The 20,878-nt window shown below is 39.5% G+C and overlaps 1 protein-coding gene across 1 annotated transcript in view; it reads right to left on the bottom strand.

Moving 5' to 3' along the window:
* The window catches only part of MTPN (myotrophin), a 71,553-nt gene extending 56,885 nt beyond the window's left edge, over positions 1-14,668 (bottom strand). The window contains exon 1 of the mRNA XM_020874032.2: positions 14,287-14,668. Within this exon, the coding sequence (XP_020729691.1) occupies positions 14,287-14,358 (72 nt within the window). The 5' untranslated portion in view covers positions 14,359-14,668. The remainder of the gene's footprint in view (positions 1-14,286) is intronic.
* Between the last annotated feature and the right edge of the window lie 6,210 nt (positions 14,669-20,878).

Below are 20,878 nucleotides of genomic sequence, written 5' to 3'. Positions count from 1 at the left end.
CTGTGAGTGTCCAGGAGTCTCTGGCAGAGGCGTGGGTCGTGGTGGCCTGCTGCAGGGTTGGGGGCACAGAGTGTAGCAGTGCATGCCTGGGATCTTTTGGAGGAGGTCACCATTCTTTTCATTACCTCCACCACAGTTTGGCCCCAGGTAAATAACAGAGAGGGAACACAGCTCCACCCATCAACAGAAAACTGGATTAAAGATTTACTAAGCATGGCCATGCCCATCAGAACAAGACCCAGTTTCCCCCTCTGTCAGTCTTTCTCACCAGGAAGCTTCCATAAGCCTCTTCATCCTTCTTCATCAGAGGGCAGACAGACTGAAAACCACAATCACAGAAAATGAACCAATCTAATCACATGGACCACAGTCTTGTCTAACTCAATGAAACTATGAGCCATGCTACACAGCATGGGCCACCCAAGTTGGACAGGTCATGGTGGAAAGTTCTGACAAAATGTGGTCCACTGGAGAAGGGAATGGCAAACCACTTTGTATTCTTACCTTGATAACCTCATGAACAGTATGAAAAGACAAAGATAGGACACTGAAAGATGAACTCCTCGGGTTGGTAGGTGCCCAATATGCTATTAGATATCAGTGGAGAAATAACTCCAGAAAGAATGAAGAGACAGACCCAAAGCAAAAACACCACTCAGTTGTAGATATGACTGGTGATGGAAGCAAGGTCCAATGCTGTAAAGTGCAATGTTGCATAGAAACCTGGAATATTAGGTCCATGAATCAAGGTAAATGCAAGAGTGAATGTCAACATTTTAGGACTCAGTGAACTAAAATGGACTGGAATGGGTGAATTTAACTCAGATGACCATTATATCTACTACTGTGGGCAGGAATCCCTTTGAAGAAATGGAGTAGCCATCATAGTAAACAAGAGTCTGAAATGCAGTACTTGATGCAATCTCAAAAATGACAGAATGATGTCTGTTTGTTTCCAAGGCAAACCACTCAATATCATGGTGATCCCAAGTCTGTGCCCCGACCAGTAATGCTGAACTTGAATGGTTCTAAGAAGACCTACAAGAACTTCTAGAGCTAACACCCAAAAAAGATGTTCTTTTCATCATAAGGACTAGAATGCAAAAGTAGGAAGTCAAGAAACACCTTGGGAAACAGGCAAATTTGTCCTTGCAGTACAAAATGAAGCAGGGAAAGGCTAATAGAGTTCTCCAAAGAGAACACACTGGTCATAGCAAACACCCTCTTCCAACAACACAAGAGAAGACTCTACACATGGACATCACCAGATGGTCAACACTGAAATCAGACTGATTATATTCTTTTCAGCCAAATGTGCAGAAGCTCTATACAGTCAGCAAAAACAAGACCGGGAGCTGACTGTGGCTCAGATCATGAACTCCTTATTGCCAAATTCATTCTTAAATTGAAGTAGGGAAAATCACTAGACCATTCAGCTATAACCTAAACCAAATTCCTTACAATTATACAGTGGAAGTGAAGAAAAAGATTGAAGGGACTAGATCTGATAGAGTGCCTGATGAACTATGGATGGAGGTTTGTGACACTGTACAGGAGACAGGGATCAAGACCATCCCCAAGAAAAAGAAATGCAAAAAACCAAAATGGCTGTCTGAGGAGGCCTTACAAATAGCTGTGAAAAGAAGAGAAGCGAAAAGCAAAGGAGAAAAGGAAAGATATTCCCATTTGAATGCAGAGTTCCAAAGAATAGCAAGGAGAGATAAGAAAGCCTTCCTCAGTGATCAGTGCAGAGAAATAGAGGAAAACAATAGAATGGAAAAGACTAGAGATCTCTTTAAGAAAATCAGAGATACCAAGGAAACATTTCATGTAAAGATGGGTTCAATAAAGGACAGAAATGATATGGGCCTAACAGAAACAAGATATTAAGAAGAGGTAGCAAGAATACACAGAAGAACTATACAAAAGATCTTCCCGACCCAGATAATCACAAAGGTGTGCTCACTCACCTAGAGCCAGACATCCTGGAATGTGAAGTCAAGTGGGCCTTAGGAAGCATCACTAATAACAAAGCTAGTGGAGGTGATGGAATTCCAGTGGAGCGATTTCAAATTCTACAAGATGATGCTGTGAAAGTGCTGCAATCAATATGCCAGCAAATTTGGAAAACACAGCAGTGTCCACAGGACTGGAAAAGGTCAGTTTTCATTCCAATCTCAAAGAAAGGCAAAGCCAAAGAATGCTACCACACAATTACACTCATCTCACATGCTAGTAAAGTTAATGCTCAAATTCTCCAAGCCAGGCTTCAGCAATACATGAACCGTGAACTTGCAGATGTTAAAGCTGGATTTAGAAAAGGCAGAGAAACCAAAGATCAAATTGCCAACATCTGTTGGATCACTGAAAAAGAGAGTTCCAGAAGAACATCTATTTCTGCTTTATTGACTATGCCAAAGCCTTCGACTGTGTGGGATCACAATAAACTGTGGAAAATTCTGAAAGAGATGGGAATACCAGACCACCTGACCTGCCTCTTGAGAAACCTGTATGCAGGTCAGGAAGCAACAGTTAGAACTGGACATGGAACAACAGACTGATTCCAAATAGGGAAATGAGTATGTCAAGGCTGTATACTGTCACCCCGTTTATTTAACTTATATGCAGAGTACATTTAACTTATATGCTGTACTGTGCTGGGTTGGATGAAGCACAAGTTGGAATCAAGCACAAGTTGGAATCAAGATTGCCGGGAGAAATATCAATAACCTCAGATATGCAGATGACATCACCCTTATGGGAGAAAGTGAAGAAGAACTAAAGAAACTCTTGATGAAAGTGAAAGAGGAGAGTGAAAAAGCTGGCTTAAAACTCACATTTAGAAAACTAAGATCATGGCATTTGGTCCCATCCCTTCATGGCAAATAGATGGGGAAACAATGGAGACAGTGAAGACTTTATTTTTAGGGGCTCCAAAATCACTGCAGATGGTGATTGCAGCCATGAAATTAAAAGACGCTTGTTCCTTGGAAGAACAGTTATGATCAACCTAGACAGCATATTAAAAAGCAGAGATATCACTTTGCCAACAAAGGCTGGTATAGTCAAGGCTATGGTTTTTCCAGTGGTCATGTATGGATGTGAGAGTTGGACTATAAAGAAAGCTGAGTGCTAAAGAATTGATGCTTTTGAACTGTGGTGTTGGAGAAGACTCTTGAGAGTCCCCTGGACTGCCAAGAAGATCCAACCAGTGCATCCTAAAGGAAATCAGTCCTGAATAGTCACTGGAAGGACTGATGCTGAAGCTGAAACTCCGTAACTTTGGCCACCTGATACAAAGAACTGACTCATTTGAAAAGACCCTGATCTGGTAAAGACTGAAGGTGGGAGGAAAAGGAGACGACAGAGGATGAGATGGTTGGATGGCATCACCAAGTCAATGGACATGAGCTTGAGTAAACTCCAGGAGCTGGCGATGGACAGGGAGGCTGGTGGGCTGCAGTCCATGGCGTTGCAAAGAGTTGAACCCAACTGAGCGACTGAAATGAACTGAAAACGGAAACGCATTTAAGACTTATTTACAGATTTGAGTGTTTTTCTCAGTAATGATATTTTCAAATGCTGTTACTAAAAGCTCTTTTCATATATGTAATCTTATTTTTTAACTGAAATATAAATGACCTACATATAACACTATGTTAGTTCCAGGTGCACAACATAGTGATACCATACTTCTAAAGATTTCAAAATAATACCCATGGTAAGTATAGTTACCATCTGTCACCATATAATGTTATTACCATATTAACTATATTCACTACACTGTACATTTCATTCCTGTGACACATTTATTTTGTAAATGGTAGATTATAACTCTTCATCTTCTATTTCACTTATCTCTCCCACTCTCCTTCCCTCTGGCAACCACCTATTTGTTCTCTGTTATCTATGCATCTTATTTGTTAGGTTTTGTTCCCTTATTTTGCTTTTTAGATTCCACATATAAGTGAAACTATACAGTATTTGTCTTTCTCTGACTTACTTCACTTAATATGATAATCTCTAGGTCAATCCATGTTGCTCCAAATTATATTATTTCATTCTCTTTTTATGGCTGAGTAATATTCCATCGTATATACACATGGCACACGCTTCTTTATTCATCTACTGATGGATGCTTAGGCTGCTTCTATATCTTGGCTATTGTAAATAATGCTGTAATGAAACTAAGTATTTGAAAATACTTAACTGAAATTCTAAAATGACTGTCATGAGAGGTTATAAGTGGAAGTTAGTTTTATACCCATATAACTGCTATCATTATTATTGTTTTTCATAACTATTATAGTAATATGGAAAAGGTGAACAAAATAGTTTGAAACTGAGCTTTAAGTGAGGAAATGAAATATTATTTATACTAAGAACATATGTTTTAAAGAGGAATATGTAAAAAAAAGCTTTGGGAAAAAAAATGAAGGAAGGGTCAATTTCTGGAGATACTTCAAGTCAAATTTAAGTAAACTACAGGTGGGTAAGAGATGTGATAAATACTGGAAATACAAAGATAAGTTCTAACTTCAAAAACTATATAGCACAACAGGGCAGACAGGCAGGTAAACATTAATATAGGGTTCTTAACTGCAAGCAACAGAAACCAATTTACAGTGATCAACAAAAACATACAGATATTAAAAGCAGCTCTGAGAACTGCTGAGACATTTGAAGAACCACACTCAATAAATGGGTAGGAACCAGTGAGGAGATTTAAAGGCAAGAAATCAAAATCAAAATCTGTGACGTGAACCACCTGGGTCGAGAAGAGATGCCACAACAGGCACTACTTCTCCTTTTGGAAAGTGGATGCTTTACTGCAGACACTATCTCTTCCTGTGCCTGAGTATCGGCTCCAGATAAAAGCATCCAATTAGCCACGCTTGGGTTATGGGCCCATTTCCTAAACTTTGGGCAAGAGAAAGCAATTTATTTGTCCTTTTCTGCTTGTGCAGTGGGAGTTGGGCCTTGCATTTCACCGAGATTCATACTATATATAAATAGCAGAAAAGAAAGTGAAGTCGCTCAGTCATGTCTGACTCTGCGACCCCATGGACTATAATCTACACCAGGCTCCTCTGTCCATGGGATTCTTCACGCAAGAATACTGGAGTGGGTTGCCATTTCCTTCTCCAGGAGATCTTCCCAACTCAGGGATCGAATCCAGGTCTCCCACACTGCAGGCAGACTGCTTCACCCTCTGAGCCACCAGGGAAGCCATATAAATAGCAGGGAACTCTTCAAAAGCAGGAAGGGGCTCAAAGGCTGCAAGGTCCACCCCCAAGAAAACAAATGCCTCTCTACAAACACAGTAAATTAAACCGAGACTTGCAGAAATATTTTGAGAGGGAGTCTCTGTGTTCTCGGTTTGAAAGGCATCAGTCAAATATTTAAATAATAACAAGTGATACACTCCTATACCTGGCACCTTTGCTTTTTTCATTAAAACAAAACTCTTCATTCATTAACACAAAACTCTTCATTCATTAAGACAAAACTCTTGGAACATTCAAAACTTAAGAGATATATTCCATAGAGCAAGAGTTTCTTAAGCCACTCACAGTTTTTCAAACTCAAATCTAATGACTTGTTAGTCAAGCCCAAAGCCCATGAGTCTAAAGTTTAAGCAACTCTACACTAATACATAATACAACAAGAAAGCTCTATATTATTAGCATACTACACTGGCATAAACGAGAGATTAATAACACAGGAAATGTTATGCAAAACAAAAACTTTAAAAATAAGCAGAAATTTACCAAGCAAATAGAGTGGAACAAAAAAATAATAGAACAGTGGTAATAGCTATATAAAGCACTTCATTAGAAAACAGTGCAATGCAGTGCAACAGGCACCTGTTCAGGTCAGAAAAGTGAACTGAAGTCCTAATCCTAATTAGCAGTATAATCTGAGTTAGGTCCTTTCATATCTAATTTTTCCTCATTTACAAAATGAGGAAGGTAGCCTAGATGACCTTTAAGTAGTTTTGCTTCTAAACAAATGTTAGGTTATTGTTATTAATAACAATGGTTAACATTTATTGGCACTCATTGTATTCCAGGGAAAATAGTTTACAATTTACGTATATTAAGTAGGTATCATTATCTCCATTTTCTCCAATTCAGGAATTTCAAGCTCTAAGCAGTTAACTAACTCATTCAAATCAAGTTAGATCAAATCTTAACTTTTCCTGAAGCTCAAGGTTATATGTACATACAGTAGTTATTGTACAGGTCTGGAGAACTTGAAGGTAATGTAACACTGTCTCTTTATTCACTCAGGTCAGCTTACATTTTTGTTTCTTGTCTCGTTGATTTCACTGACCACAGGTCCTCTACACCCATATTAGTGTCTTGTGGACTAAAAAAATAAGTCAAGCTGCATAAAAATTGCTTTCAGTCACATTTCTTACTACAAGGTGGCCTAGATGTAGTACTATAAAGTAATTCTTATTTATCAAATTAAAAGTCCCATGGACTGAGGATCCTGGTAGGCTCCAGTCCACAGGGTCGCAAAGAGTCGGACGCAACTGAGCAACTTCACTTCACTTCAATTATCAATTCAGCTGTGATTTCATTACCTAAGCAGAACTTTGCTGTTCTAAATACTTTGATACAGAATACTGCCATGCTGTACCATACCTTCCTACTTTGAGATACTTCATAAAGAATTAAAATCTAAAGCAGCATGTCTTCAGATCACAAGCTGCAAGCATTCGAGGAAAAAGGAAATGCAATGTTTATGAAGCCATATGGGTTAAAGGTAAGGTTGATTCCAAAAATGCTCAGTTTCCTTAAAATGACAGGAAAAAAGGAAGAATTCTTAAAGAAATTCTACTGCAGTAATTCTAAAGGGAATATAAGAGAGAAGATGGCTCTATCCCATACTAAAACATATTATGAAGCTACCATTAAAATCGCTTAGTATGGATAGAAAAAAAGCAAGAAACGTATTGGACTTCTCTTTATGACAAAGATAACAGTTCAGATTAGCAGGCAAAGAGGAATTACAATAAATGTGAAAATTGTCTTAAAAAAATACACCAACTATATTCCTATTTCATACTTTCCTGTAAGATAATTAACTTAAATGATCAAATGTCTAAAACAGAAAAAAAAAGAAAAAAGAAAACCAGAAGTTCTGAATAAGAAAAAAAGACCAACTTTACTCATAATCTGATAGAGCAGAAACAGTCTCTTCAAATAGTACACAAAATCCAAGTCACAAAAAGGGGAAAAAGCAACAAATTCAATCACATAAAAAGTAAAGACTGCTGTAAAACAACAAAAAAAATAAAGGCAAGAGACAAACTGGGAAAAATACTTGCAAAACGTATGATAACTAACTTAATTTATAAAGGGCTCATACAAATCAATTTAAAAAATCAGACCAATTACCTACTAGAAAAGTCAAAGAAAGGTATAAACAAGAAATCTGAGGAAATGAATACAAATGCTAAAAGTTCTGATGTTCCATTTCCTCATTAAAGAAATGCAAATCACCTATTCAAATAGCAAAAATGCAATGTCATTAGGGAATGGTCAGTCTCCTGTGCTACTGACTTGTGTCTAAGTTGATAAAACTCATCAGGAGGGTCATAGAGCTATGGCCTCAGAAACTGTCAAGGTGTACATACACATACATACATACATATATATATCTATATATCTATATATATATATAAAGGTAATCACAATAACGTGAGCCAGAAAAAGATGTTTATTATGGAGCATCAGTTAAATTATGGTATATCCATAAAATGGAGTAATATGCATCACTTAAAAAGCAGGGATGAATAAATGTAATGTGGAACCTAAGATAAATTATTAAGGAGTTTTAAAAAAGCAAAGTGCAGAAGTGTGCATAGAAATTTTTTTAAGTGAGGAAATAGAGGAGTAAGTGGGTTTTCCAATGTTTTTCTGGAATTACTTATGTGAACCTGTTACGAACGGCTAACTCTGTTCACAGGTACTGGCACAGAGCGCCACAGATGCTGTATTTTCTAATCTGTACCTGAGTTAATTTCACTTTTTAAAGCTAACAGTAATTATCTAGAGAGTAGAATTACAGACCAAATTTCGTCTTTTTTTTATACTTCTCTGTCTTAAAAAAACCTAATAAAATCTGTATTTTAAATAAAAAAGCACTCCAGTAGGGATAATGGGCAAGGGGTACTTATGCATTTTATTAACAGAAAGGCCTGGCGTGCTGCAGTCCATGGGGTCGCAGAGTCAGACATGACTGAGCAATTAAACTGATGATTATATCAAATACAGCTTCATCTCTTAAATAATAAGTATGTTATTTTAAAATTTAAATCAGCTTTATTACACTTTTACTTGTTTGCCCTAGCTTTTTTTTTTGCCCTAGCTTTTGATGTTTAGAATCTCAAAGCAAAACATGACAAATAGCTGATGTACATATGAGTAAACACTCCTCTTGCAATGTAAAAAAGATATTCTCATTTTCAATTCAAAGTAAGAGACACACAGAAAAGTATCTAAACTATTCTGTATCTACTGAGGGCACCTTTTTACACAAGCTGACCTACTGGCTTTCTGATTGGGTCACAAGCCCTGCTGCAGAAAGGGCCTAAACACAGTGACAAATTTTTACAAGAAAGAAACTGGTAATTTAAAAAAGAAACAAAAAAGAGGAAACTATGTAAAACTGATATATGCAAGATAGTTTGAATCAGGACCTCTTTTCAACTGCCTATTAGGAAAGTGAAAAGTGATCCCAATAAGTCATGCAATTTCTAAAGATTAGAGTTGATACTTTTCCTCAGGTTCAAGAGATCCCTTTCTCTCACAAGATGAACAATTGTTGCTTTTCAACCTATCAGAATGTCAAAGGCAGGTGTAACTAGAAAGGGACTGGAAGGGGAAAGAAAACCACAGAGAAAGAGAAGTTAGAGAGACCTGATGTCTAGTGTTTCACAGCAAGTGAAACAGAAGCACCTGTAAACAAGAGTACATATATCAGACCTGCTGGAGATTCTAAGGTAACTACTTATCCACATAACTCACAAACCTTCACCTGAGAGCTGGGGTCTCAAAACTAAACCCAAAGCTCACCTCTAAGTAGTCTCAATGGAGAATTACCATCTTGCTGTGATTATTTTTAATACTTAATTACACTCAATAATATAGCATCCCTGAGTTATCCAGCATTATTGAAAAATGAAAGTCAATGTTATGCTTACATAACAAGTGCTTTGACGTCAGAGAGACTGACTTAAAATCTCAGCTTTGTTACTCAAGAGCTCTACGACCTTGGGCAAGTTGTTTAACCTTTGGCTTTGTTTCTTCATCTCTAAAATCTCTAATATTGGGTTAACAAAATAACTATGTTCATGGGTTAGTGTGATAAATAAAAGCAGTTACACTTCTACATGGCTTTACAGTATTCTTATTTGAATACTTTTAAGAACATACTTTTTGAAAAAAGTGCCATTTGTTTAAACCATTCTGAATAGAAATCTCAATACCTCAGTTAATTTTTGTTTCTTCTTAAAGCAAACAGACACAACTTAACTTTTTCTACAGGATAATTATTAATATAAATAATAAGATTATGTATGACTATGAGGGCTTCACAGGTGGCACATCAGTAAAGAATCTGCCTGACAATGCGGGAAATGCAAGAGACGCAGGTTAGATCCCTGGTCAGGAAAATCCCCTTGAGTAGGAAATGGCAACCTACTCCAGTATTCTTGCCTGGAAAATTCCATGGACAGAGGAGCCCCGCGGGCTACAGTCCATGGGGTTGCAGAGTCAGACACAACTGAACATGCGCACGTGCATGCACACACGTTTCCACAAGCTATCAATCAGTTTCTTTAGGAACACTTTAAGATAGCACCTGACAAGACTTAAAGTTTATAGAGAAGTCTCCATGCTAATTATTTCCAAATGTAACAATTTTAAAAGGAAACAGTTAACATTTTTAAAAACTATAGCCGTTTTACTGTATCCTTATTCACAATCAAATAACTTGTGCTTGCCTCTTGCAAGCCCCTTTCTCCTCTTCTTAATGTGCTCACGCAAAGTTACTGTGAGCTAAGAACAGATAACCATTTCATGGCAGATCGATCTGGTGAAAAAAATATGGGCTGTAGAGACAGCTCTGTGTTTAAATCCCAGGTATGCTACTTATTTTGTGATCTTGTTAAGTTACTTCTCTTTAGCTTCAATTTCCTCATCTTTAAAATGGGAATGCAATTACCTATACTGAAATGCTGTGGTAAAAGGCAAATGAAAATTGAGGTAAAAATCTTACAGAGTACTTTCCAGTACCTGCCAAAATAAGTCATCCTGTCGATGATAATTATTATTACATAACTAATGCAGGATGTTAAAACTACAGTGAAGTTACAAATATAAAGGATTTCTTATTTGGAACATATGCTTTTAATGTGTGAAATTCCTTGGCACCATACTGGAGATACAAAGATGAAAAAGGATATATGTATCTATCCTCCAGAGGCTCACAGCCTTTAATTAAAGACAGACACACAAACAAAATCATAGCAATTTGGTAAGTGAAACAGTAGAAGCAGCAGCACTCCATTTGAAGTCAAAATGCCTTTCTGGAGGAGGTGACAGTTAAGCTAAGAGGATAAACAGCTCACCAGGTAGGACTTAGGGACTGAGGTGAGCTGACTGGGTGGTCAAGAAGGATGAAAGATCACAGGTGAAGAAAATACATAAGTAAGAAACACCTTGGTGAGGTCTGGAACAGAGCACGTGTAGAGAGGAGAGTTTAAAAAGGCCAGCATAGGCCAGATCTTCCTGATCTGGGATGCCAAACCAAGGAGGAGATGGCCCTTTTAAAAATAAATAATGGGAAATCACAAAAGTATAAGGGTAATGAAGGAGGTGGGCTGAAAAAGACGCTCAGATTCCTATTACATAGAGGTTCCTCCAGCTGAGATGTTCCAGCTGATCAGGGAAGAGACAGAAATGACAGTCAAGGAAAATATAGTCCAGGTGGTTAAGTAGCAATGAATTTAAAGTAGTGATGTTAAGAGAAAGGAACTAAGAAAAAAGGCAGTCTTGATTTCCTTAAACTCAAAAAGTTGGGGAAATTCCCCAATTTCTAGTTTGGGCAAATGGTTGGGTCATGAAGTCATCAGTCGGAAGGTGGACAAGAAAAATAGAAACATTCAGGATTTATCTGAATGCAATTATTTTACTAAGTCTGGAGCGCAAATGAAGGTCGAATTAACTCCAATGGGAGAAATTAACATAAAGGCAGAAATGGAAGGCAAAAATAAGACATTCATATGAATCACACAGATTGAAAACGGTGACTACTACTACCATTGCCGATGAACATCCTACTTTGTGTCTTTCAGCTGTTTTCCAATTGAACAAACTGTTATATGTGAGATGTTACTTTTAATCTACATGCTACCTTATAAGTATGAATGCTTTTCCCAGAGGTCAGCTGAACATTAATGTTTAAGTTTTCTGAGCATCACTATCATGCCGAGATTAGCAAAGTGTTGGGGGCCTGAACGGTGCCCAATAAAAATGGAAGAATTAAGTAAATATAGTGTTTAGGTCAGTCAAGAAACCAAACTGCTTCAGATACTGTTTTAATGATGATTCAGATAAGCATGTAACATGGAATAATCTGTTTTTCTTTATATGTTGCTTTTTTCATTTAGGAACATGTAATTTTCAATGGTTTTGGAACTCTGAATTTATTTTTCAGAATTCAAGAATTCACCCCAAGCCAACAATTTATGCCTATCCATACTCCAGACTTCTGTACAGAAGTCAGAAGTCAGTAAAAGAGTACAATTATTGCTTTTATTTTACGGAAAAATACTAAACCGCTTCATCTACAGGTCCATTCTTATATGTTAACAATGTGAGAGATCTTCACAGGTGTACTCAGGAGAGTATTTTATAGATTCTCAAAAAAAAAAAAAAACAACTCAGATAAATGCAGATTACATAAACTTAGAAAATAATAATGACTGCCCACCAGATGAAAAAGGTGAATCAATGAATAAGCAGGGAAGATGGAGGCTGGGTGGAAGAAACCATATTAGGAGGACTTGAAATATAAAAAGTCACAGAGGAGAGCTCAGTCAGTAAAAAGTGGAGGGCTAGTTTTTGGCTGTTTGTTTTTTATCATTTTTCATTAACAAAACAAAAGATATTTTAAGAGACTCAACAGTCTCTTAGTTTTTACTCGATAAAAACTAAGAAAAGAAAAAGCTCCATCATCTGTTCAAAGAATTACTTTTTAGGATAAATCAGTTCTTAATACTTTCTTTTGATGTCTATCCTTCCCTCTTATGCACATCTTTTTTGTTAATGAGTGTAGGCAGTACGGTCGTATTAGGGAAAAATCTAAATTAAACAGAACAGAATGACCTAACGTAAAAACTGAAAACAAATTAATCCATTGTTACTGGCACTTATTTTTACACAAATGTTTTTGTGTGATTGAAAACTGTGCATAATCTGCCTGGATGTGGACCTTGGAAATGTCCTGCTAGAGATTTTGGTATCGTAAATTTTCACTATTACAGTTTAGATTGTGAGACTGCAAGGAGCAGTGAAAGTCTAAGTCTGGGAGTCATCAGTTTAATTCTGCCTTCATTTGTTATCTCTGTAACTAGATTTTTTTTTCCTTATGCACCATGTATCTCAGTAATCTTATCTGTAAAATGGGACTAATAAAAGGATTTACTTCACAAGACTCACAAGGATAATGTAACAGGAAGACACTATGTAAAGACACTATGTTATTTTTGTAGCTGCAAGCTCAGTCCTTAACTTTTCAAATCTCAAGAATATCAAATAAACTAGGTGCCACCATTAACAGAAAAACAAGAGCCCACTCACTTCCAGAGTACTGCATGCAGTGTCTCACCACTGGAATCACACCATGAAGAGCTTCAAGTAATTTCTTTCCTTTAACCTTACATTGAAACATCTGGAAAAAACTGGTTTCAGACTCCCACTAGCTGAAGGCAGTTAACAGTATCCTAAAAATCCATCTCAAAGGACTAAGAAGATAATCTGCATGTGGAAAGTCTAGATTGTAATGGTATTAAACAGAGTAAAAACTAACAGTGGCTTGCCCTGCACAATCCTGTAAGTTTTAAGAAACTCTACTTTTGCTTACTTGCTTCTAACACTCCACTGTGAAGCAGAAAAACAGTATCATATACCAGTGGTCACAGCCTTTGAAGAACTAGAAGCTGGATCAGATTCTCAAGGTTTTAGAAGTTGAGCAAGATGCCCTCCATGATCATGTCACAAAGTTATACATTTTAGAAACAAAATGTGCTCCGTATTTATGTAATAGAGACTTATTTATTTTGGAAGATTTCTTTTTAGATCATCACCATACTAGAATCACACGTAAATTCTTTCATAATTACACAAGGCATAATTTCAGGGTCTAAAGGCAGGCCATTGGAATTTTAAGTTTACCACTCCATCACAAAGTGGATTCGCATTTGGGTTTAGGTTTGAGATTAGCCTTCTTCATCATGATTCTCCCTGTAAATGTACTATGACTAAACTACATTACTTTTTTATTACACATGTAAGCACTTCTAATGGAATCTAGGAGAAAGACGGAATCACTGAAGTTAACCCGCTGGTTTGAAAACTGCTCAAGTATCTTAAACACTCCCAGATGCTAACTGACAACCTGACCACTGGAAGCAAATTAAGTTATTCATTGCAGCGGGGAAGAGGAAAGAGGCCACACCCAAAGGTTAGAGTTCACAGTGAAGTGACACCAAGTTTCAGCATTTTAACTATTGCTATTTTCGGTACTCTTCTTTTTTTTTTCCTTTCACGGTCAAGGAACACTTTAAATTCATAACAGGCCCAAAGTTACATAGAAAACGTTACTCTGATTCTAATCACTTAAGTTACTTCATTCAGTAGTGGGCAGGTCCAAGATGGAGAATTACCTCATCCAAAGGAAGACTGGAAGTAATGTTGGCGTCGAAGAGGGCCGAACTCAAGTCCTCAGTGCTCATAAGCGACTCTAGAAGAGCTGGTCACCCACTCTCCCCAACCCCCGAGAAACCAGCAAGGCAAGGCTCTGTGTCACCACGGCAGTTATTTGACCCAGAACGCGACCGTTTTCTGTGAACCCAGTTTTCGGCTTTAGACGCTCCCGGCCTCCCACTCTCTCCGCACCACCTCCATCCAGGAGGTCGCCCCCGCTTCCTCAGCCTCCTCTCCATCCCACCTCCGCGCTCTCGCCGACTCCACTCATTCCCCCACTTACCTTGGCCACATAGTCTTTCACCTCATCCAGGTCTCCGTTTTTCAGGGCCCACATGAACTCCTTGTCGCACATCACTGCAGCGGAGCGGGCCGGCTGGCCGGACAGCAAGACGAGGAGGCGGTGGCAGCGGCAAGCGGATACCGCCGGGCGAGAAGGACACAGGGCCGCGCGGTAGCCGCACAGAAGAAAAGGCAGGGTAGGCGGCCAGGCGGGCGAGGCAGTTGGCCGCGGCGACCGTTAGGGCGGGAGAAAGAAAAGTTTTTTTTTTTTTTGCGGCCACCGGGCCCAGCAGAGCAGGTTCCGCCTGGCCGCGGAGAAGCAGGAGCGCTTGCACTTCCGGTTCACTCCCGGCTAGGACCGTCCCCCAACTTCCTCTTCCTCTTCCCAGCGGCGAAACGCCCTGCTCGGGACCCCGCCCGAAAGCCCGCGGTGGAGCGCTCCGCGTGCGCAGACGCAGTGACTGAGCCGTCCGGAGAACGCCGGTCTGGGAACAGTGGGCGTGTCTGCCAGGCCAGAAAACTCGGTTGGCCGTTGAGAAGGGCCAGAGCGCTAGTGGAGGAACTGTGCAGCGTGAATGGGAAAAACTTAAAAAAACAACTGGCAATGTCGGAGCGCACCCTGCTCACCTTCTAAGTGTTCAGTAGAAATGTCTGATTTGAATTCCTTCCCTTTTCTTTCCCCTCCTTCCCTCCTTTTCTCCTTCCTTCCCTTCCTTGATCTTTCCTTTCCTTCCTTCACTATCGAGCATCCTTGGGCTCCTACTACATGTCAGACTCTGCTAGGAACAGAGAATTCACTTTAAAAAGAAAAAAAGGTTCAGTTCAGTTGCTCAGTCGCGTCGGACTCTGGGACTCCATGGATTGCAGCACGCCAGGCCTCCCTGTCCACCACCAACTCCCGGAGCTTATTCAAACTCATGTACATTGAGTCGGTGATGCCATCCAACCATCTCACCATCTGTCGTCCCCTTCTCCTCCTGTCTTCAATTTTCCCCAGCATCAGGATCCTTTTCAATGAATCAGTTCTTTGCATCAGGTGGCCAAAGTATTGGAGTTTCAGCTTCAGCATCAGTCCTTCCTGAATGAATATTGAGGACTGATTTCCTTTAGGATTGACTGGTTGGATCTCCTTGCAGTCCAAGGGACTCTCAAGAGTCTTCTCCAACACTGCAGTTCAAAAGCATCAATTCTTTGGTGCTCAGTTTTCTTTATAGTCCAACTCTCACATCCATGCATGACCACTGGAAAAACCGTAGCTTTGACTCGATGGACTTTTGTTGGCAAAGTAATGTCTCTGCTTTTTAATATGCTGTCTAGGTTGGTCATAACTTTTCTTCCAAGGAGGTTAAAAAAAAGAAAAAAGGTGTCATAAAACAATTACTGCCCTCAAGGAACTCTTCCATACTTAAGACAACGATGTGAATGCTGTGTGTCAAAACTACACATAATGTTCTATGGAGGGAAAAACTTGACTCATCTCCCCAACCCGCAAATGATGTCCAGAGACTTAAGACTTCAGTTTGATGCCATACGACAGAGCAGACTTAACTGACCAGTGCAATTTGTATTTGTGAAAAATTTGTTCTTTTGTTTTGTTTAAAAAATTTTTTGTTCCTTTGCTTTGAGGCTTCAGGACCGTTCTAGCAAAACCAGTTCCACTTTTCCTAGAGACTGACTGTAATAACCTGGGGCACAGCCGCTAGGTGAATTGTGCTTTAACCCTAATGATCCAGGTGTGCACATATCAACACAGAGCTAATAAAAACTCTTATTGGTACAATTATATGTATATATATGTATATGTGTGTGTGTGTGTGTGTGTGTGTGTATATATATATATATAGTCTATTATTTATGACCCATTGTCACCCTGCTTATTTAACTTATATGCAGAGTACATCATGAGAAATGCTGGCCTGGAGGAAGCACAAGCTGGAATCAAGATTGCCAGGAGAAATGTCAATAACCTCAGATATGCAGATGACACCACCCTTATGGCAGCAAGTGAAGAAAAACTATAGAGCCTCTTGATGAAAGTGAAAGAGGAGAGTGAAAAAGTTGGCTTAAAGCTCAACATTCAGAAAACTAAGATCATGGCATCCGGTCCCATCACTTCATGCAAATTGATGGGGAAACAGTGGAAACAGTGGCTGACTTGATTTTTCTAGGCTCCAAAATCACTGCAGATGGTGATGGCAGCCATGAAATTAAAAGACGCTTACTCCTTGGGAGGAAAGTTATGACCAACCTCGACAGCATACTGAAAAGCAGAGACATTACTTTGTCAACAAAGGTCCATCTAGTCAAGGCTATGGTTTATCCAGTGGTCATGTATGGATGTGAGCTTTGGACTATAAAGAAAACTGAGCACTGAAGAATTGATGCTTTTGAACTGTGGTGTTGGAGAAGACTCTTGAGAGTCCCTTGGACTACAAGGAGATCCAACCGGTCCATCCTAAAGGAGATCAGTCCTGGGTGTTCATTGGAAGGACTGATATGGAAACTGAAACTCCAATACTTTGGCCACCTGATGTGAAGAGCTGACTCATTTGAAAAGACCCTGATGCTGGGAAAGATTGAAGCCAGGAGGAGATGGGGATGACAGAGGACGAGATGGTTGGATGGCATCACCGACTCAATGGACTTGGGTTTGGGTGAACTCTGGGAGTTGGTGATGGAGAGGGAGGCCTGGCGTACTGCAGTTCATGGTGTCGCAAAGAATCAGACATAACTGAGTGACTGAACTGGACTGAACTGAAACGGATAAATGATAAACCAAGCTACTTTTCTAGGCTTGTTGTATAGTATAGGGGATCAGAGAACATACTGGAACCAGAATGCTTAGTTTTAATAAAGGACCCAAACTATATTAATTTTGTGTCACCTCAGGCAAGTTATTTAACCCTCCTCTGTACAGTTTTCCATGTATGTTAAGTGGGTATGAGAACAGTGTTCAATACATGCATATATATCACCTATGATTTGTGCATGTGTGGCTAAATCACTTCAGTTGTGTCCAGCTCTTTGCAACCCCATGGCCTGTGGCCTGCCAGACTCCTCTGTCCATGGGATTCTCTAGGCATGAATACTGGAGTGGGTTGCTGTGCCCTCCTCCAAGGGATCTTCCCAAACAAGGGATGGAACCCACCTTTCCTGAGTTGGCAGGTGGGTTCTTTGCCACTCACACCACCCAGGAAGCCCTATGATTTAGCAATAGCAAGTAGAGATAGGATTCAAACCAAAAGAAAAATAGAAAAAAATCTCCAAATATTTAATAGCTACCTTGATTGTTATTCTGTTAATTTTCCTTTCTGACAATTAGAAAGACAATTTCACATACCTAACAATGATACATTTCTGGAAACAAGTCTCAAGAATGAGTTTGTTGGGTAACTCCTAAAGTTCCTATATGTCTTTTCTAACTCCGACCTGTGTGATATCTGAGTTACATCCTGCTGAAAGCTCTTGATTTATTTCTCTAGCCCAGACTTCTCTTATGTGATCCATTCTGATATTTAACTTCTTACTCATTTGAATGTTTCAGACTTAATATGTTCAAAAGAGGATTTGGTCTCTTCTATATTCTAAATTTAGTTGTCCCCTATACCATCCCTTCTCTGTGAATGACATCACCAAGCACCCTGTCACTAAAACCAAAAACATAGCAACAAATTTTCTTTCCTCGACTAAACTATAGTCAGACTCCTATGAGCCCTCTTAACTTGAAGCCTATAGACAGAGGCTTCAACCTCTGTCTATAAAGACTTGAACAAATAGGAACATAGGTCCTCTCGAGGCCACATCCTAAAATAATCCCAGTCCTCTTAAAGTGCCTGCATGAGAAAATTCAAGGGTGCCAAAGCCCCTGTTTATTCCAGTCAACACCCAAGACTGGGACCTCTCTCTCCCAGCTTCTGCAAAGAGGGTAGAATCTTAAGTCCAGTCATCACCACTAGCAAACACAGCTGGCCTAATTGCATTGACATTGCATGCATGTGTGCTAAGTCACTTCAGTTGAGTCTGACTCTTCGCTACCCTAAGGACTGTAGCCCACCAGGCTCCTCTGTCCTTGGGATTCTCCAGGCATGAATACTGGAATGGGTTGTCAAGTGGCTACCCACTCCAGTATTCTTGCCTGGGGAATTCCACGGACAGAGCAGCCTGACGGGCTATAGTGCATGGGATTAAAAAACTCAGACACCTTGACACTAACTAATCCTTTGTAATTTTTTACTTCCCTGACTTGAGTCCCCTGCCTTTCCTGATTCTCCCTTTAAAACACCTATTCATCTCTGTACAGATTAAAGTTTTGTTCGGTTCATGTTGGACTCTTTTTTTCCTTACAGCAGTAGTAATAAAAATAAAAATAAAAATAAAAAATCTGTTCTTACCACATTAACTAATGTCCTGCTTTGTTCATCCTTGACAATGTGAGTCATGGGTAACTCCTGCCGCTCCTAACCTTTCTTTTATTTCACCCATCAGTAAGTTCTGCAAAATATATCTTAAGTGGCTCACTTCTTGGCATCTTCCCTGCTGACTACCCCGCTATGGCCCTTCCTAACCCTGCCATCTCTTGCACTGCTACAATCGCGTCCCAGCTGGCATCCCCATTTTCACTCTCACCCCTTTCCGAGTAATTTACCACAGAGCCAGTTACTTTTTTAAACATAAATCAAACATGCATTTCTTATCTTAAGACCTTTCAATGACTTCCTATTGCATTTTAGGATAAAATTCTATTTATTTGCTATGGCATTCAGGGTCCTCTGTGATTTGACCTTGATGGTTTCTCCCATCCATGACACTCCCCTCGCATCCCTTTACTCTTTTGTTTCCCATAGATCTCATCTTTTGGCAGTTTCAGGAAAAATCAGGCCTACTCCACCCTATGACTGTTAAGCTTGTTGCTTCCTGTCTGGAATGTTGTCTTAATTCATGCTCACTTGGAGGTCTCAATGCAAATGTTACTTCTTCAGAGAGGCCTCCTAGACTATCCACTTTAAATAGGTCCCTCAATTGTGTCTAGCCTATAACCTACTTTTTTTTTTTTAATTTAGCTCACTTATCACAAATATTTTCATTGCTTTTTGGTTACCTGTTTTGGCAGGCATTCAGCAATTTTTCTTTTCATTTGGCATCCCAGGCACAAGAGAGAATTGCTCTTCCTGGCTTCCTTGTGTTGGGATAATGTCATGTAACTAATTTGGGCCTATTAGTTATGAGCAGAAGTAACATGAGTCACCTCCAGGCTTGCCAATGCAAGACCCTTCAGAGGGCCCTATTCTCTCTCCCGCAGCAACCAGCAACATTCAAAACAGTGGCTGCAGTCAGCCATGTTCCCTAGCGACTGCAATGAGCAGAACTCCCCTGCCACCCCAGAATGAATAAAATGGTAATTAAACTTTCATTGTTTCAAGCCACTGAGATTGTGGTGTTTATGACTGCAGCAACACTGAGCCAATCTTGGCTGACAGCGGTGGGCTATTACTAGAACAAAAATCTTCAATAGGTGGCATTTGTTTAGGGGCTAGGTGGTAAACAACAAAGGAAATGACGTTGGAAACTATATGGATGGTGATTCATATTCGCAAAAAAGAAACATTTGGCAAAACAACCTTCTGTGATAGAATGGTGAGACATGGAAGGCAGATAATGTATGCTGTAAACTTGTGGCTCTGGTGGAAGAGAATGGGAAATGGAAAGCTGGTGGCATGTGTTGGTAACTATTTTTATGTGTTGCCTGGTGAGGGTGGGGTGGGGGTGTTGGGGAGGTGAAGGACATGTTTTTATTTATTTTCTTTCCAGCTTTACTGTGATATAATTCACACGACACTGAATAGGTGTACGATATGCAGCATGATGATTTCATATGTATATATTGCAAAATTATTACCTCAACAAGATAGTTAACACAACCATCACCTCATAGTTACTTTTTTTCTTGTGGTAAGAATTTGGAAGATTTACTCTCTCAGCATTTTTCAAGTATACAATACAGTATTGTTAAGTGTAGTCACCATGCTGTACATTAGATTTTCCAGAACTTATTCATCTTGTAACTAGAATTTGGTACTCTTTGACTGCTTTCACCCATTTCCCCCACCTCACAGCTTCTGGTAACCACCCATCTACTGTTTCTGTGAGTTTGGATTTTTCAGATTCCACATTTAAATCAGACCATACAGTATTTGTCTTTCTCCATCTGACTTATTTCACCTTGCATAATGCCCTCCATATAACTGCTTTGCTATATCCCTTAAGTTGTGGTATGTTGTGTTTCCATTTTCACTGGTTTCAAGATATTTTTAACTTTCCTTTTTGATTTCTTCTTTGGTCCACTGGTTGTTCAGAATTGTGTTGTTTATTTTCCACATATTTGGGGGGTACACGTGTATAACGATGGCCGATTCAAGCTGATGTATGGCAGAAATTAACTGACTTCCCTGCTGGCTCAGTCTGTAAAGTGTCTGCCTACAATGCCGGAGAACAGAGCTCAAACCCTGGATGGGGAAAATCTCCTGGAAAGGGAACGGCAACCCACTCCAGCACTCTTGCCTGGAAAATCCCATGGAAGGAGGAGCCTGGTAGGC

This window comes from Odocoileus virginianus, chromosome 1 (assembly GCF_023699985.2).
Source record: "Odocoileus virginianus isolate 20LAN1187 ecotype Illinois chromosome 1, Ovbor_1.2, whole genome shotgun sequence".
Lineage (NCBI taxonomy): Eukaryota > Metazoa > Chordata > Mammalia > Artiodactyla > Cervidae > Odocoileus > Odocoileus virginianus.
This window is presented reverse-complemented; position numbering and strand designations above follow the sequence as displayed.